A 19,196-nucleotide genomic window follows, 5' to 3' on the forward strand; every position below is an offset into this window, starting at 1 on the left:
CTCAGCTGGTTTTATTTTTTTTCCAACTCGATCCCAAACAGCTCTTTAATGGACGTCGCCATTGTTGAGCTAATTTTCCGTCACTTCGTTTGAGCCGTAGCTAAAGAAAAGCAGGTGGTAGATGGCTGCCGTTCACAATATTTGTTTGCAAATTAATGGATTTAGGAACACATCAGACATGAGAAAATGGCGTGGATTTTGTTTCTTTCATTATATTTTCTCGGACCAGTGTTTGTATTTTTGCAACAAGTACCTTCAAGACACCAGAAATGTCTTAATTCAGACTTAAACCTGCCTCATCAAACTGATCAAAATGTGACTCGGCATCAAGCCGACGTCAAACAGAGATAAATAAAATGATAAAGAAAACAAACTGCGAAGGTTTCACGCAGACGGATCACATCAAATCACAAGAAACAGTCTTTTTTTTATTCACCGGTCATTTCTTACATAGTTCAAGTACAAAGTTAAAATGCCTTTTAATTAGTTCATATTCATACAAGAGTAAAATAATAATAGTGCCTTTTCATAACTACAACAAACTTAAATACAGTCATTGTAAAGACAAACTTGATTTATACTCCTAACAATATATTTTTCTTTTTTTTTTTAGATAAAATTTTAGCACCTTTTGAAACATCAACAGGTCTTCCTTTTCCTAAAAGCTCATCTTCCGTTAAGTCCATGAGATGAGTGTCTGCATGCGCCGCAGCGTTGTGTTTGGAGGTGTTGGGTGTGTGTGCGAGCGGCGTTTGCTCCGTGTCGATAGCAGTGTTTTACTGTGTGTTTGTCTCGAGTGTGTATCAGTGTTTGAAAACAGCGCGTCACTCAGCCTAAAAGCTGTTGCTAGGCGAACAGAAACATCATCACTGTGTCACCAGTCGTTTAGAAACGCCGACTCCTTTCCTCGTCGCGCCGCGCTCTCAGGCAGAAACGGGTTGGAACAAAAACCGATGGGAATTAAAAACTGCTCGGGATGAGATGAACCAGGAAGTGCTTTTCAGTCTTTGTTTGGGCTCAGGCGATGATCACAAGAATCTGAAAAATGTTTCACTTAATTAGGGTTAACCCTAACCCTTACATTTGTTAAATTGATAAATAAGATCCTCATAATGATCAAAATGTCCTGATTTAATTTATCAAAGCATATAGTACACATATATATGTATTAGATATATATTCATAACTTACTGTGCTAAAACTTTGCTTATTAGCGTAAATTTCAGATTTATATTGGCAATAGTTATTAACTACTTTTAAAATAAAAAACAAAATGAAATATTTTGACCAGAATTTATATCTTGGAGGCGTTTATAAATTATTGTATTTCAGAACATCTTATTTTTATTAAAAAGAAGCTACATAAGCGCACCGTAATATTAGCGAAAAAGACTGTAGATCCTCTTTTATGCAAAAAGGAACAAATATGTGTGAAAAAAGTTAATATTTGTAAAAGAAACCATTAAAATATGAACAAATATACAAGGCCTTGAAAGGGGAATCACACCCGTTGAACATTTCCACCGTTTGTGACGTTAAATCCACAAACTCCAAGGTGTTTAACTGAGATTTTATGTTAATTATTTATATTTTTATTTCTTTTGTACTAATTAAAAACTGAAAAGTGTGGTGTTTGTTTGTATTCAGCCCCTTCAATCAGAAGTCACCTGATTAGTAAAGAGTCCACCTGTGTGTAATTTAATCTCAGTATAAATCCAGCTGTTCTTTGAAGGCCTCAGAGGTTCGTTACAGAACATTACTGATTAAACGGCATCATGAAGACCAAGGAACACAGCAGACAGGGTTAGGTTATAAAACATCTCATTGAGCCACTGTTCAATCCATCATCAGTCCGTCCTAAACTGACAGGAAGGAGATTATTAATCTGAGAAGCAGCCAGGTAAATCTGGAGGAGCTCAGGAGGGACAATCTGTCCACAGGACAGCTATTAGTCCTGCACGCCACAAATCTGTCCTTTAGGTTTGTAGTTTGACCCGAGGAGTGTAGAGACACAGCGAACATGGAAGAAGCCGCTCTGCTCAGATTAGACCAAATTTAACATTTTTGGCCTAAATACAAAACACTAAAACACAGCCTGAACACACTATCTTCCTTCGTGCTCTTTCAAGGCACTGTATCTGAAATAAAAAGTGGCCGACTTTACTAAAATTAAAAGTAAAAATAAACCATATGATTAAGAGAAAGCTCCATGATTTTATAGTCAGACAAATATTAATGCAGCATTTCTTCCACACTGAGTCGTTTCTGACCATGATTTTAACAGTCCTATCGATCATCTGAAGATATTCCGTGGGTTTGGATTACATTTTTTATTTTTTTTGCTAAATATTTCTTGCAGCCCAACAAGACAAATGTAACTCTCTAAAAAAACGCATGAGTGTGACCTGATATTTGAAGCAGAAAGAGCTGTACTGTTTCATTCTTGTTATCAATCAATAAAAAGTTAAATAAACATCAACATGAGGTTTTGTTTAACCGATCTGCCTGCACCAGTTTTTATTTTGTCCCAGAGCTCGAGTTATTTTTGTCTAAACTAAAGATGAACCACAAACATCCGTGAAACTATAAATCAGATTTTGTCAAACAGACCTCTTGTTTTTACTTTCCAAGGTCCAACATTTTGATTGTAACTCTTTCTGAGACCCTTAACGCCCGACAGGAAAGCACTTGGTTCAGAATCACCTGTGATGATGACGACGATGATGAATTTGACCTCAGCAGTTGTTCAACTCATCTCTGGTCTGAGAGCATCGTGCAGCTCATCGTTTCCACAATTTCCTCTGGCCTTCTCGGGTACAACAGAACAAGTCACTATACTAACTGTAATATATGCTTTCTCTAGCCTCTTTCTCTCCCCTCTGCAGGCTGAGACTGAACTGAACTGAGCACCAACCTGGAACAGTACACACACACAATAACAAATTATTATTGTAATTATTATTACCATATTATTATTATCATTACTCCCTAATCTAACATGGAATCAGAGATTACACTGACTGACTGACATGCAGCACCTGGGGGGTGGTGGCGGGGGATGTTTGGGGAGGATTCAGGTGGGGAGATAAGGACTGGACGGGCGGGGGGGGTTTGGGAGCACCAAGCGTCGCAGGGTGATGATGTCACACCCAACGTCGCTGTGGGAAGCCTGATGGCAACAGGCGGCCGGTAAATAACACAGTGTGTGTGTGTGTGTGCTGATGGTGTAGGATTTAGAAGAAGCCAGCACTGAATGTGTGTGTGTGTGTGAGCGAGAGAGAGAGAGAGACCTGCAAGAGCACTGTAAAAAAGAGCAGAGTTTAAAAAGCACCTGAAGGTTGGTTGTATAAACGGAGAGTAAACATGACAGAAAAAACTGTGAACCTGCTGGTTTATTGTTGGCTTGTTTGTGCATGTACGGTGTGTGTGTGTGTGACTTAAAGAGTGTGTCAGCATAGACCGCAGGAGTCTAGTTGAAAGCTGGTCTCTGAGGAGGACTGGAAGGCTTTCTGGAAAAGATGGTCATTTGAAGACCACAAGCACCAGACTGAAGTTTTCTCAGAAGACAGCCCTATGTAAATAAACCACACATCAGTAAATGGACGCCTCTCCTGTTGTGTGTGTGAAAGTTTTACAAACATATCTGCCTGACTGGATGAGAAGCCACTATATTTGCTGGCTTTTTATTTTAACTTAAAGTCAAGCAGCGGCTGAGTTTATCCCAGCACATAAAGTGGGCAAAAGGCAGAATAAACTTCCAGAAGAAGTTTGAAGTTGTGTTATTTAGGGACATATTTATTATTTATCCAGGGTTATCTGTTTCAGTCGTAGGAAGTAGAAAACCAGCATAGTGCCTCGAGTAAAGGTCTCCCTCTGATTTCAGTGGATGTTGTTGAGTAACTGAAGCACAATTTTTATGAAGCAGTGTCTGATGAACGTTTTCACCAGTTAAAAAAAAACAAAACAAACAAAAAAAGAAGCAATGCTGGAGCTGAGGCACAAGAGAAGCTGCACCGTAAGAGGAGCGGACTTTAAACGGGAAATACTGAACCCTTCAAAATCCTTTCATGTTTTAATTTAAAATCTGTTACACGCAGCGCCGCTCTGAGAGAAGAAACGATCTCAGAAGATGAGTTCAACCTGACTGGTTGGAGCCAAACACCTGGAACGTGGCTGCGCACGGAGGCATCGATCCGAGACGCGAAGGATTGTGGGTAAACAAGCAACGTACACGGAGGCAGAGGTACCAGATATGCGTTGGTCCGATGCTGACATTATATTTACTGAGGAAAGTAAAGAGACAGAGCACCAACACAACCAGGAGGAACCAAAATACTGGATTGTTTCACAAATTCTGTGGTTCCTTGGCTGATTGTAGGGCGGAGTGAGCGCAGCCAGCAGTGATCCTAAAGCTCATATTCATGTTGTATCTCCTGGTAATTCCTTTCTCTCTCGTCTTCAGGGTTTGTTTCTCGTGCATTTATGTTCATTTACACGCTGCTGCACATTTACTCTGTACAGAGCAGCCCAGGGGCTCACATTAGAAGTAAAATTCGAACACTCCCCCTAAGAATATTTCCTGCAGACGGATTCAGGAGTCGTCCTCCTTCTTTGGTTAATCCGTGCCGACAGACGCCTTTCTGTCACTACATCGTTTCCAGGATCAAGAACTTCTAAATAAGTCAAAATGGAAAAATACACACATTAGCTCTTGTCAACTGCAGATAATACAGAACAGCTTAATTTTAATCAAATCAAGTGTTTAGGAACCGTCAGTGAAGTAAATCTTTTTAAACGGATTCTTACAATCTCAAATGTTATTTTCACCCACAACTCCTGCTGGGCTCCAGAAAGACGCCTCAAACTGTTCTTGGACTCATGAAGGTTTATTTTTTGTATTATTTTGGAATGAGGTATTCCACTGATTCCTTTCAGTGTTTCAGGAAAAATGTGGATGTTTTTAGGAGAAGTTAAAGAGTTTTTGTGAGAGAACTGGTTGAAACTCACCTGCTGAGATCGTTTGCAGAACCAGAGCAGCTCTTTGAAGACGAGGCATGAAATGTTACAACCTGATTTAGCTGCAGTCACTCTAAATTATCTGACCGCTTCGACTTTTGTTACTCCGTTTTACACAAACATGGACACGAAATACGGTGCTAATGTTTACCCTTCTCCTCTACTTCTAGTTTAACTGAGGGAAACAAAATACGCAGCGAATGGAAACAACCAGAGACCTTTAAGCTTCAAAGAGCACCAAAAGCTGTAAAAGTGTCGTACTTAAGTGGCACCGTTTGGACTCCATCACAACCTGACTAGCACCACAAGCATTATCTGGTGTGTGTGTGTGTGTTTTTGGATGTACTCGTATTCATTGCACCTTAAAACACCATTAGCGCTGTCACTAAGTATGACTTCAGTTAAGTGTTATAGCAGACGGATTCATTGGTGTTGGTGTGTTCAGGGAGAAATTAAAAACAGAAAGTCGGGGCATCTACGTTCGTCTTGCGCCCCCTGGAGGACTGAACTCCAGCTATTGCAGCACAGTAAAGCCAGAAGACATCAGTTTCAAGGTTGGAACAGGAAGTGAGTGTATGAAGATTTACAGTACAGAAACCCTGCACGTGTGTGTTTATAAATCAGCAAGGTAGCACCAGGGGACTAAGGTCAACCAGTGGTCTACACAGGATCTGGGGAAGCAGTCTGTGTGTGTTTTTGTTTCTGTGTGTCCAGTCTGATTCGTTCTGCATCGACCAACCTTCATGTACTAACTGCATTCCGTTTGTAATCAGTGTGTGTGTGTGTGTGAGAGAGAGAGAGAGTTGGTGTGTAACTAGTAGCAGGCAAAGTACTCCTTGAGCGGGGCGAAGAGGTGCCTGATGACGGGGACGCTCCAGGAACGTCCCAGCAGCCTTTGCCTGGCCAGACGACTCATGTTGGACACGTCGGTGTAGTGGACGGGGAAACCAAACACCCTGAAACAACCCAGACATTTAGTTATTTTAAAGATGTGACAAGATGAGTCAACACACCGTTCTCAGAGAAAGCTATTAGGTTATTTAATAACTAATAAGGCTGTTTATTATTATTAGTAATGGTTAACAACTGGATGGGTTTGCAACAAGGTTTGAGTACGTACAAGTTAGAATATAGTGAGTGCATAAAAAAGATAAATAAATCAACGTGCTTCTGTAGGCGTCATGCACCCAAACGAGGTTTCTGATTTAAGTTAATGATCGTGAACCAGACTTTCTGATGACTTTATTAAATAAGGAAGTGTGTTTTCTGCTGAGGACATTTTGTTCTTCAGGCTCAGAGGTGATAATTCTCCCCGAAGGGTTCCTACACGTTTCATTTTAATATTATACTTTTCCAGACCTAAACTTTCTCATTTTTCAAACATTTTTGAGTCATTTTTTAACATCAAAGCATCTATAATTGGTTTGGTGCATGCTTAATTAAAATTATTGGATGTTTTTAATTGACTTTAAAATGCATCTTGAATTCACGTGCAGATCCCTCTCCCTCCCCTCCCTCCTGAGGGTCATTAGGGTCTCCGTTTTAAAGCTTGGAACGCTGCAATTTTCATAAAGCTCCTCGAATGAGAAGAGAAATGGCTTCAAAGAATTAGAAAAGAAGTCCAATCACAAAGAAAATATCTAATCCTACGAATGCCTGTCACCAAAAAATCTAAATTTGAGAATCTTTACACACAAGCCTGAACATGCATATCTGCTAAAAGGGTAAAATCGTTGCATTTATTTCTATCTCCCATCAGGAAATTATCTTATTTCAGTTTACATAAGCCAACGATCTGAGTGGTAGATCTGTTATAAATATATAAATACCAAATTCTGAATTTAAAACACCAAACTTCTTCGTATTAGGAGAGTGGGAGCCCTGAGATTTGCTACCAAATTTAAATATCAGTAACATTTATCTGGTTTCATCCACATCCAAACCCAAAAAATGCTGAACCAAATCAGAGCATGTAGTGGAAAAGTTATACAGTGACACGAATAACTTGGTGTGGATAATATCTGAGCTTGTTTTCTTGTCTGTTTGAAAACCATGAAGTGTTTTTTAGATCTTAAATGAATATTTCTTTTATTCTAAAAGGTAAAATCTTACTGACTTTTTGTTGTGTTGTTTTATAAAAGAAAAAAATCACATTTATTGCATCAGTTACAGAGATTTAAATGCAGGAACCACACAGAAAAAGTAAGAGGAGTTAAAAAAAGGGGCTTTTCCCCCAAAGATAAGTAGGTTTAGATACAAAAACAAGTAACACACATCGAATTGTTTGAGAAAGCAAATTATGGCTTTTATTCATGATTGTGAAGCTCCTGAACTGAAACAACAGCGAACACAGACGCCGCCGTACCTTTCCATCTCGGTGCACCAGAGGATGTCCTCCTTGTTGTCCATGTAGACAGGGAAATGCTCGTCTTTCCCCTGCTTCACAGAGTTGGAGCGTGTCGTTATCGTACGCAACTTCTCAAACTGGAATTTGCATCCAGGACCAGACACACAGAAACACAAACAGATCCAAACAAAACACATGCGTCCTGTTTTAATCCTACAGCTGATCTCCTGCGGTGCTGCAGCAATGACTTTCTGACAAAGTTAGTGCAGGTAACAGAGTGGAAATGCACCAGGAGCCGCAACAAAAGGGGTGACAAATTCTAAATGATAGAAACATTTTTCCACATTTATCCCACAGCGGGAAATGTCTCCCTTACGGTGCATATATCCACTACAGCACGTGTCAAACTCCGTTCCTCGGGGGCCGCTCTCCTGCATGTTTTAGACGTGTTCCTGCTTTAAAACACCTGCTTTAAATGAATGACGATTTGTTGAGGAGGTAATTAAACGGTTTGAATCAGGTGTGTTGGAGCAGGAAAACCTAAAACTTCCAGGACAGTGGAGCTTTGAGTTCTGGAGTTTGACACTCCTGCATTAGAGTATTATTTGCACAATAACACAAGGGCTAAAAAAAAACGTAACAGAAATTTAAACAACATACAAATATAAAAATCCACTCAAACACATACGTGCACACAAACGGGTAGATACCTTGGCTGTGCGGCCGTGCTCGAGGCACTCCTGTAGGTCCAGCTTGTCGTTCGCCATCGGCGTTAGAGGTCTGCAATGAACAGGAAGTTGGTAAAGTGCAGGGCTTAAATTGCAGCCGGAAGGAAAAAGGACAAACTGAAATCCTCCTCCGTGCACGTGTGAATGTGTCTGGATGCATCACCTGGACATGCCCGGCAGGTTCCCCCAGAAATAGCGAGCACGGTGGGCAGCAGAGACCTCCTTGGCGTCGATCATCACTGGGTTGCACTGAGGAAAAAAACAGCTTCTTTTTACTTAACGTGAGCCTAATCTGTGTAAACTAAAATGTACTTTAACACTTCGCTTTCCCCCTCGTTTTATTGGCTTTTTATGATGGGGTTATAGTCAAGCTGATCAACGTTTTCATGTCTTGCAAACATTATTATCAATATTGCTTTAATTCTTTCAGTCCATCCTCTTTATAAGACTTTTATTATTTGTCCAGAAGAGTAATCCATCTTTTATTCTTCCTGTTTTCTCCACGTAGGACAGTTTTTGATTTGGATGATTGTGATCAGTTTCTGTATTTTAGGAAAACTAGACGAGTTGTTTGACTTTAGAGACTATTTCTGTTGATACCAAAAGCTTAAATCTACATTGTGTCGCTACAAAGCACAATCTTTTACTTTATTGTGCTTTATGTGTGTCATTTACCAAAAGGATAATATATTTTCAGTTTAATATACATACAGTTGCTTCTTCTATTAGAGTTTCACCTTCATTTTAGCAAAATAAACAGTAAAAGTTAAACTAAAAAATGGCTTTTTCACCACCTAGTGTCCAAATATTACCGTTAAAGTTTGTACCGCTAGCTTCAGTGTGAGCTTTGCTTCTCTCGTCAGATTGCTCTACCTCCAAAAAGCGAGAGATGTCCCGTTTATCGCTGACTCCCATGGCGACCACGTTCTCGAACAGCCAGAAGAACGGCCGCTCGTCGCCTGGTTTTGGTCGAGCCTCGTGCAGGAGGCGGTAAAACTCGAAAAACAACCGCCCGGTACCCTCTGCGAGGCGACAGGTGGAGATGCTTTACTTAAAACTTATTAAATAAAAAGATAATTGGTTTGAAGCAGAACGTGTCTTACCATAAAGGCCTTTCCTTGCAGGGTTGACGATGGACAGGTCGTTACAGGGGCTTCCTCCAATAACCAGATCAAACGGTCCCCACTCCTCAATCTGACAGAAAATACAACAACCCTTTCAATTCAGCACAGGAAACGAGACGAGCTTGACTGAATGAACCGTAGACTCTGACTGCGTCTAGATGGAGCACGCGTGCTAACACTTGACTCACATGCTTGCGAGTGACGTTGCGCACGTCTCCCACGTACATGATGCGTCCCTGGTGTCGAACTATGCCGACAGTGATGGAGTCCTCACACACTTCAGATGCGACGTACTTGTCCACCTGGATGCCCAGATCTTTCAGGACCAGCAGACCTGAACGGAACCGACAAAAACACTGAGTCCACAGCTCGGCGGTGGGGATGTCTGTCATGGAAATGCTCCCAATAAGCCCAACGGTGACTTTTGGTGACTACTAACTAATCTACAGGTGGCTGTGGTGTTACATGGAACTACCTGTGGCAATGCCATCAAATAAGGAGAGGACTCTGATTGGTTTTCTCTTCTCTGCTGCAACTGGAGGAAACAATTTGGCTGGCTCCTGAGAGAAAAGAGGAAGAGGAAACAACGATGAGAACAAAAATAAATAAACTTCACCGGGCTAAAAAAATCCTTCCGTTCCCGTGTCTAGTTATAATCTGTCAGAATCGCTATAACTCAGCCACTTTTAGATCTTTGTTTAAAACCTTTGCATCGGGCAATATGCATTCCTTCATGAGAAGTTACTTTTTAATTATTATTTTAATGCATTTATGTGATTTAAAGGCTCGTCTGGGGACCGGCAAATTATCATAGGCTATAAATCTGATGGTGCACAGCATCTGTTAAGGCTAAACACTCGTCTCTCATCAAAACTATCCAGAGTCTGCAGTCAGAATCATAGCTACAGTCAGTTTTACCTGCCTAACAGGAGCACCTACTTTAAGTAGCAATAACTAGTAGTGGTCTACTATGATACTTGATAAATATCTTTTCAGTCTTACTCCACTGATCAGGGAAGACGCATCTATCTATCTATCTATCTATCTATCTATCTATCTATCTATCTATCTATCTATCTATCTATCTATCTATCTATCTATCTATCTATCTATCTATCTATCTATCTCAAACTACATTAAAACAGCATTTTTAGTGTTTATATTTGTTTCCAGTTTTTTCAATAATTTATTATAAATTTGACTGTTTTCTAACTTACCTACCCCTCAACAACATTTCATATAAAAGTAAAAATACAGCAATGAAGCTGTTTGTAATTTAAACCACGATTATGATCAACAACAGGATTTAATGTGTTTTAAACGAACGGAGAAAGACTTACAAACTCCTGCTCGTGGTTGTTGGCGAAGAAGTGCTGTAGTCTGATTGGCCAGTCGTCCCGCCGCCGCAGCAATCCGTAGGCGCTCCGGGGTCCGCACATGTAGCAGTTCCAGGGGTCTTCTTTAATGGCTGCTGCCGCTGAGCCGGCGCCGACCAACAGGTCCACGCACTCCACGCAGAAACATCTGCACACACACACACACACACATGCTTCAACATGAGGCCGGCGTCTCCTAACCCCGTGAAAATGTTGTCCATTTTTATTAAAGGTGACGTAGAGTTTATTAAAAACAGGAATTATAAACATCCACAGCGTCTAATACGTTCATTCAAATTCTGTCAGAAAACTGAGATTAGAGAACAAATATTAGTAAGCATTAAGCAGACTGTCCTGGTATTTATCACAGTAATAATTCATTTGACAAAATGGAGTCGCTGCTCAAGTAGGAGCCATAAAAACAATAAATTTTACACAACTGCAAATGCAAAAACTAATACTTCATAATCCTAAAAGAGGCTAAATTGTTGTATAAAATGTTTTTCATTAAAACAGGTGTTTGAAGTGGAATATATGTGCAGACATTGAGCCATCTAACCTGAGCTTCTCTGCTTTAAATACTTCTTTAAATCACTGGAAGCCAGATCCGGTAAAAGTTTAACGCAGATACAAGCACGTCTAAAATTTATTTTTGAGTTCGTCAAATGCAGGCTGGATAATTTCACTAAAACAAAGCCCTGTTTTTTGTTAGCAGCAGGTTAGTATATCGCTGAAAAACCCAAAGTTCGAAGGTAAAACTTTATGCCAGGAGGAAACTGTTGCTTGTAGTTGTAGTTTTTTGTGTTTTTTTTACTGCTAACTGTCGAGCCGTGATGTTTTATTTCTTAAAGGAGACATTACTTTTCAAAGAAAGTCTGAATTTACCTTGAAATTTGAGCAAATTAATGCTATAAAACACAGTTAAAGCTGAACAGATTGTCACATTCTGGTTATCAGCTGCATCTCTGACACAGTTGATGAACCCTGATGTGTTGTGCTTTTATTTGGTCATTATAGATGAACATTTAACAGATCTTTAAAAGGATCAGGAGCTGCCTTCACAACAAATGTGACTTTCTGAGAGTTGAAGTCAAAATAATAACTCCAAATTCATCTGCTCGCAAAAACTGTTTAAAAAGAGTAAATATTTTGCACATTTTATACATATAGGAAAAAAGAAATGAGCTACTGTTTATTAACCTGTCATCAGAATGATTCTGAAACTATTTTCCAAGTTTTGCTTAGCCTGCACGTGTTGCAGGAACTGTTTAAATTCGCTGGAGCTTCTGGATAAACTCCAGAAAGTGACTCTTTCTGCATGAAGTTCTTCTTAAAAACATGTTTATATTGCCTCTTACCAAAAAACGTATGATGGCCGATATATCTGTGACAGGCCACTGTCGTTTATTAGATTTATTCCTCACATTTTTAATGTTTTGACTTTGTGTTTATTATCATTACCTCTGATCTCTGCTGTGTTTGCAGTTGGGAGGTCAGGAGCCCTCGCGCCAAAATCAACTGTGTATTCCACAATCGGATAAATAAATCTGCTCCACGTGAACCGGCTGACTCAGAACCACAAATCAGGTCCTGACGTTTCTGTAGATGTGAAATCGCCGCTCCGTACTGACCTACAGCAGTTGTTGTTGCCGCACATCAGCACTTCCCTCCCTCCACAGCAGATGGTGCAGTAGGACTGGTAGCCGTCGTCGTCGTACTGGTAGGCGCACTCGAGGAACGAGTTCTGTGAAGGGACAACGCAGGGTCCAGATAAGAACGATAAACTCGTATTTTCCTGATCGTTTAAAGTTCCAACGAGACAACAAAGATTCACCTGCAGGGGAAATTTGACTCAGGCAGAAGATATTAATTAATCCAATTTATTCAGTAATTTTGTCAATATTTTAAGGTATATACTTGTTTCTCTCCATCCCTTTTTTTATAATTTTACTTAAAACTTAATGTGATCAGGAGCTCTCCAGGCTTTTTGAAGGTCTTTGAAAGTTTTACAACAGAGATCGGCTAATTTTTTACTTGTTTTCAGAGAATATGAGTTTTTTGTTTATTTTAAACTATTTCACACTGAGCTGCAAATCATAATATGAACTGGTGCTGTACCCACAAATAACAAACAGCTAAATTTAATTTTTATCTTTATTCACTTTATTACCAGCAGCTTCTTTCAACGATGTATGTTTAGTTTTAATTTCTTTAAATGCTTCTTTGAAAAATGCCACATAAAGCAGCTTTAAAGGAGTAAAGCAGTATTTAAAACTGGCTCTGAGAGGTTTCTTACTTTGCAGCCCTGACACATCGCTCCTACGAAGAGAGGATGCTCCAGAGAGACGTTGAGGCTTCCACAGGAGATGCAGATATCTAAACAAACACAAACATGTTAATTCAAGTTACGTTCACGTGGCCTTTTACGGACTTTTACTAAATGCAACTGTTTTCTGGTAATAAAGCAGAATAACAGGCTGAAAGCTGTGATTTCTGCCTTTAACTCCACCTTTTTTAGAGGCTCAAGTATTTACTGAACCTCAGTAACGAAACAAAAATATAAATAATTTGACTTGAGAAGCCACAGAACAGTAAAAAGAACCTTAAATGAGCCGTTTAATGGAATTAAGCTTAAGTGAGCAACTTCTGCAAAACAATTTTTGAGGTTGACTGTAAATTACCCTACCGGGCATGCTCACAAGCTAATGATGGTATTTTAATGCGGTAATTATCCGACATGAAATAAAAAGGATGGTTGGTTTTTTAAAGAGATAATAGTTATAAATCAGGTTGTAAATCCTACAGTTACTGTTCCTTTCAGAGGCATGTTTTGTCTGATAATCCCCTGAATAATAAATGTACTGTAAAGATAGTAAAACATCACTTTTTGATTTAAAATATTCCTCACAAAGCAACACACAGCTCATCATTTTTACCTTCTATATTCCTGGTCTTCTTTTTGATCTCGTGTATAAGCCTCTCTGCGAGAAAAAAACCCCCAATTAAAAACACTTTACTGAATATAAGCATCAATATGTGCAGATAAAACTGAAAACAGGGTGTGATAGATGTGAAAAACTATTATTATTTTAGCTATAACATTTATAGTATGTAAAAGACTTGCATGTTTTGCATGGGGACGAATATCAGGGCAGAGTTTGTGATGTTTACCTCTGGTGCCTTCGTCAATCACCTCTCGGATCTTCGCCTTCTCTGCAGAGTTCTTGCGTGGTTTCTTCGCAGGTGGAGGTGTGTACGCTGCCTCGGGCTCCGGCCACATCTCCAGGTATCCCTCCTTGAATTGGTTTTGTTCCTCTGTGGGAATAAAATCCAAAGATCTGAAGAATAAATCACCATACTCCGTTCTCTTTCAGGTAGCCCTGACCAGACCTGGTGTTCTGGTCTATTTTTGACGATGAAAAATTTGTAATTTTACTGCAAATGTTTGTACATTTCTTCAAAGCCACTTCATCACTGAAAAGCTGTATATTGTATATGTAATATACTGTTAATATTCTTTAATTATGCAGCTGTATAACATGCAAGGAGCTCTTATTGGAAGTGTTTTACTGTTTTGACAGAAGCATTACCTGTAGAAGTTTCTGACTGGATAAAATATTGACAGTTATGTTAAACATTATGTCTGCTTTTGACATGCAGGAAAACACTTTCTGTGTGAATGCTGAGTCAACATTCACTCTTTTGTTCTCTGGTTATAATTTCCTCTGGACTCAAACTACTTCTGCATACATTGTTTTTGTTTTAACCAATCCCATATCGAACCGTTCAGCTCGATTGGAAGCAGGGTGCTGCGGGTTCAGTTTTTTGTAACTTTTATACTTTTCAAGGTTTTAAATTTTGTTTAAAATAAAAATTCCCCCCAGAAATGAACTGAGATTTCTTCAATTCCATCAAAACATAATTTTCTTTGGAATCTGCTTAGCATACCTGCTCTATTTTTGTCTACATTTAGCTTTTAGCTGCTGTTTTGCTACCTTTAAATCTCAACGATCATTCTGCTAATTGAAGCTACAGTTTTCCTAATTTTAGCTTTCAGCTACAGTTTGGCCCATTTCAGTTTTGTTCTGGTTGTTTTGACACTCAGCGTTATTTCCCTCGTTGTTATTAAATGTTGTTTAAAAATGTTTTTGTTTGTTTTATCCAGTTTTTTATCTCCTGAAATAATGCAGCAGGGAACAGAGTCAGAAAAGACAAATGTTTCTCTAGACTTTGCTTCCATTTTACACACTTTTCAAGACTCCATAAGAACACTAAGCAGCTGATCAGTTTCCAGATATAATTTTATACAGCTGTGATGCCAGACAACATCAAAATGTATTTGGATGCAGTTAAATAAGCCAACAACTTAACAGGAAAGAGAACATGAGCAACAAAATGCACTGCTGTGTGCTTTTATAACAAGATGTTTTAGGTGGCCTAAATGAGGCCAGTATATCAGTATATATCAATGCTCAGACTTGTCTGTTTCCACCGGTTGATGATTGAATAATGCAGCTTATCTGAGCTCCGTTCTGTGATTTAAAGCGGACCTTCAGGAGGGTCCAGTGATTGTGGCCCGTTGGGCAGGAAGCCGGTCATGGCCCACTCGATCATCTGTCGAGTCTGGATTTCCACAGCTTCAGCGTCGTCGCTCGCATCACAAGAAGGAACTGGTCTTCCTGCCCTCACGCTGGCCACCTAAACACAGAATAAGAACGATTTTCAGTTTGTTTATGAGCTCTGCTTTCTGTCACGCTGATCGTAAAAGAACATTTGTCCACAACAACAAAAGTTAAAGTTTGATGTCTCAACTTACAGCATCTGTGAAAACACCCACTAAATTATAGACCGCAGTCAGATTTCACCAAAAAATGTGGGCAGAACTGGAGAACAAACCTCCACAAATGCAAAATACCAACCAGAATCAATAATAATTGGCAGAGTATGTTGCATAAGATGAAGCCTACACGTTTATATTTTCGTTTTTTCATCACCCACACCTCACATGCCATTAAAATCTGGTTCACGACTACACGCTCCCTGAGGTTGGGGATCCAGAATTTAAAAAGCTGGTTTGTTACCTGCAGAGCCTCAAAGATGGCTTTCCTGTACATGGACTGTTTGTTGTATGTTGGCTGGTGGAAGGCAGAGGAGAAGGAGCTCAGAGGCATCAGTTTCTCCACACAAACCTGCGAAATTCAACAAAAAAATAAAAATAACAAATCATCCGAGGCATTGAAATCCTTCCTCAAGGTGACTACAAAGTCAGAACGTGGCGACGGATTTGTTCACTAAGAAGTTATAGAAATTAGAAAAAAAAACAAGGTCGTCTTTTATCAACTTTAGCTGTAAAAAAACAAAAACTCATTGAATGTCTGCTAAAAGCAAGAAAAACGTGTTCAGCAGCAACTCAACTTTTACGTTCAACTTGTTAAATAAAAAAAAAAAAGGAGAACTCACTACAGAGAACTTTCCGTCTCCGAACCACATCACCCAGCGAGTGCCGTCCGCAGCTCGACTCCGGCCGCTCATCCACCAGGAGACGATCCTGCCGGGCCACCAGGAGAACCCTCGCAGCTTCCCGAACACCAGCGTCCCGATGCTGAAGCCCCGGCCATCCTGGTTGGACACAAGACGAAGAGTTTCCATTAAATATTCTCATTATAGCAACAAAATTCCACCAAACGTGTGAAGGGATCTTTATAAACTGTGTTAAATGTTTGCTGTTCTCTACACCTTCAGGAAGCTGGTCTTTAGTCTGATTTTTTAGACATAAGTACAACATTTTGTAAGTACTTTTAAATATTGAGTTGATCACAGTTAAAGCCTTTTATGAATCACCGAACAGCCTCCTGAACAGTTGGCTTTAGAGCCACAATCTTTTACCAAAATGGCAAAAAAAACAACCACAAAGAGATGCCAAAGAACATTTTACTCATCAGCACATTCATCACCACCCACCTGGCCACCAGTGATGGCTAACAGAAAAGTCTTGGATCGGCTGCGGCGTGACCAAAACTCTGCAGCCTCGGCTCTCACCCACACTAAAAACCTGGCAACTCCACTCCTACTCCCTTCTACCTCCTCTGACTCGCTGTGAAGCACAGCGGCAAGCACAAGGCTGTCCTCACCTACAAGTCCCTTCACGCTCCCGCTCCTCAGGAAATCTCTGACCTCCTTCACCTCTACACCTCCTCCTGTAATCCTCCCCACAGGCTGCAGACTCTGACAGACTTCAGGCTCCAACGGCATGCATCTCTCATGAAAGCTCATAAATGAAAAACAATTAAAGCTTTCACTCAAAACTCACATTTTCAAGCATTCTGTCCCCCCCGCTAGTAAGAAAGTGTTTCTGATTTAAGCACTTATGCATCTTTTATTGAGTCTACTAACACTAAAGTTACCACTTATTGCCAACTTTTATTGATCAATTGAAATATTTAAATGGATTAACGACATAAAATGTTAAATTTACGCATTAGGTTCATGTTCTGTTCCCTAAAACTAATAATTGGAATGACTTTTACTCAAAGCAAAGCTCCACAGTTCCTGGTTTTTGTTCAGTTCAGTTCATCGTTCTCACGAATGGCTTGTTGTACACGACACTTAAAGTGTGTTCACATAAAAAAATATCAAATTTAAGTTAAAAACTGGCTTTTCCGATCCGGTTAGGAAAGCTTAGAGTTAATTTTTAGGAGATATTTTGTACTTTAAATATTATTTCATGCTGCAGCCTTAAATAGTTGCAGGAAAACAGAACCGAGCCGACTATAAATCGGCAGATAACTGCCAACAAACGGCTGCTTGGAGGTGCAGACACACTGGTTTCTGTTTATAGGAGTTTCCTTTCCAAAACAAAACCCCAAAAGACAATCCTGCAACTCTTTCATACGAAATACAATACAAACAAAATTAAACAAGTACCTAAGACTTCAATAAACCTAAAACAGGAGTGAAGTAAATGGCTTTAAATGTTGCTTTTTCAGTTTTAACAGGTAAGAAATGCTGATTAAAGTTGATCAACTAATCAGTTCAGCCAGTCAAAATTAATTATCTGTTCATACTGATTAGCTCACTTGTAAAAGAAAGTGACTTCTTGTGAAGAAGGGTTAGAAACTGACGCTGAAACGAGCATCTCACCTGGCACTCGATCTCACTGGGCATCGCCTGGTCTCCCCTGGCAACCGGCTCCGGCGTCACGGCAACCGTTGGAGAGGCGGGGTCTGTGTGTTGCTGTGAGGGGGGAGGGGCCGGGCTGGCTGGCTCCTCCTCCTTTTGAAAGTCGGCCTCTGATAGGTCATCCATCATGTTTATCTCCGCCTCCCTGTACGCCCGTCGCTCCGCCTGCGGAGGAAGAGCGGCAGCAAGTCTGAGCAACGGCGAGCAAAAATATACTCTATGACGTGATTACTTCACATTTTAATCATCTGGTTGCATTTTAACATAAGATGCATTTTACAGGTTTATAAACCTGTAAAAAGAAAAGACTAATTTATTATGAAAATTATCAGTAATTATCTGTGAAAACAGAAAACAAAACGCTGACCTAAAATAAAATGTTAAATCTTTTAAAATGTAAATTATTATCAAATTTATTATGTAAAATAGAAATAATTCTTTGCTAAAAAGTACTTTTTTGTTGCTTTTGACAATTTGCTAACTCTTAACTTTATTTAGCACCGTTCTAAATGATTCACAATTTATTTATGCATCTTAGTTAATTGGATTTTAAAATGTTCTTTTATGCAGACACACAGGCCATTCATTTGACAGAAATGTTAACAAAAAACCTTCAAGGAGATCCAGCTGTGTTTATTTAATGCATAAATTTAAAAAGGAAAGAGGATAGGTTCTGCTTTTTTATTTGTTGTCTTTAAAAAATGAAAATAATGCAGCCAGTCTAACAGATTAAAGATCTTATAAACATGCTATCAGCCACAATCCGTCCTGCAGACGTTGTTTTATGTTTGCCTCCTCATAACTTTCTGTTTTTCTCTTGTTGCTCTGAATCGTGACGCTCCGCTTCACAAAAAGCCCCATGAATTTAGTTTTATGTGGGTCTTTCCAGCTGATCTGAGGGCCATTATAGATGAAGGCCTCGGAGAACCGGGGGCATTGGAAACCCTCCTGTAATTGTTCCACCAAACAGGAAGTGAGTGCAGAGAAGGGGTGCGGTGGCAAGGCAGTTCAACGGGTTCAGCTCGGGAAGGAGGAGGGAGAGAAAATAAAAGACTCAACGAGTAAATAGGATTATATGATAAATCTGGATATTACACCAGAGACACAGATAGTGCAGCTTTCTGAGCTGGAAACAGAAATATGAAAGATAAGGAAGATTTTCAGGTCAGTTCCTGTATTTGATCATAACATTGCAGTTTAAAAAAAGAGATAAAACATATTAGCACAAAAACACACAGTTAAAGTCCTGCATTTATACGATCCCTTAACTTAAAACAGCATAAAACAAAGTGTGCATGTAGTTAAATATCACTTCAGAAGCTTGGGTTTGTAGACATATAAAGCATTTAATCTTAGATTACCAGCCTGTTGGAGATTTTACTTTGCAAATCTTCAAACTTTCCAAAAACTATGTGCATATGGCAGC

General features: G+C 39.6%; 1 protein-coding gene across 7 annotated transcripts in view; it reads right to left on the reverse strand.

Moving 5' to 3' along the window:
- Window positions 1-407: 407 nt before the first annotated feature.
- LOC108233456 (DNA (cytosine-5)-methyltransferase 3A) overlaps window positions 408-19,196 on the reverse strand; it is a 48,635-nt gene continuing 29,846 nt past the window's right edge. For 5 of the 7 annotated variants that reach the window (XM_017411943.3, XM_017411940.3, XM_025005012.2 and 2 more), the window contains 17 exons: window positions 17,732-17,935; window positions 16,052-16,210; window positions 15,673-15,780; window positions 15,142-15,289; window positions 13,763-13,906; window positions 13,528-13,572; window positions 12,888-12,967; window positions 12,223-12,335; window positions 10,556-10,739; window positions 9,691-9,775; window positions 9,404-9,549; window positions 9,195-9,285; window positions 8,965-9,113; window positions 8,255-8,340; window positions 8,074-8,143; window positions 7,382-7,500; window positions 408-5,972 (listed from right to left, as the gene is read on the reverse strand). In XM_017411943.3, the coding sequence (XP_017267432.1) occupies window positions 5,831-5,972; window positions 7,382-7,500; window positions 8,074-8,143; window positions 8,255-8,340; window positions 8,965-9,113; window positions 9,195-9,285; window positions 9,404-9,549; window positions 9,691-9,775; window positions 10,556-10,739; window positions 12,223-12,335; window positions 12,888-12,967; window positions 13,528-13,572; window positions 13,763-13,906; window positions 15,142-15,289; window positions 15,673-15,780; window positions 16,052-16,210; window positions 17,732-17,935 (2,073 nt within the window). In that variant the 3' untranslated portion in view covers window positions 408-5,830. The remainder of the gene's footprint in view (window positions 5,973-7,381; window positions 7,501-8,073; window positions 8,144-8,254; window positions 8,341-8,964; window positions 9,114-9,194; window positions 9,286-9,403; window positions 9,550-9,690; window positions 9,776-10,555; window positions 10,740-12,222; window positions 12,336-12,887; window positions 12,968-13,527; window positions 13,573-13,762; window positions 13,907-15,141; window positions 15,290-15,672; window positions 15,781-16,051; window positions 16,211-17,731; window positions 17,936-19,196) is intronic. The other 2 variants (XM_017411942.3, XM_017411941.3) reach the window with 2 other exon arrangements.

Source organism: Kryptolebias marmoratus, linkage group LG19, assembly GCF_001649575.2.
Source record: "Kryptolebias marmoratus isolate JLee-2015 linkage group LG19, ASM164957v2, whole genome shotgun sequence".
Lineage (NCBI taxonomy): Eukaryota > Metazoa > Chordata > Actinopteri > Cyprinodontiformes > Rivulidae > Kryptolebias > Kryptolebias marmoratus.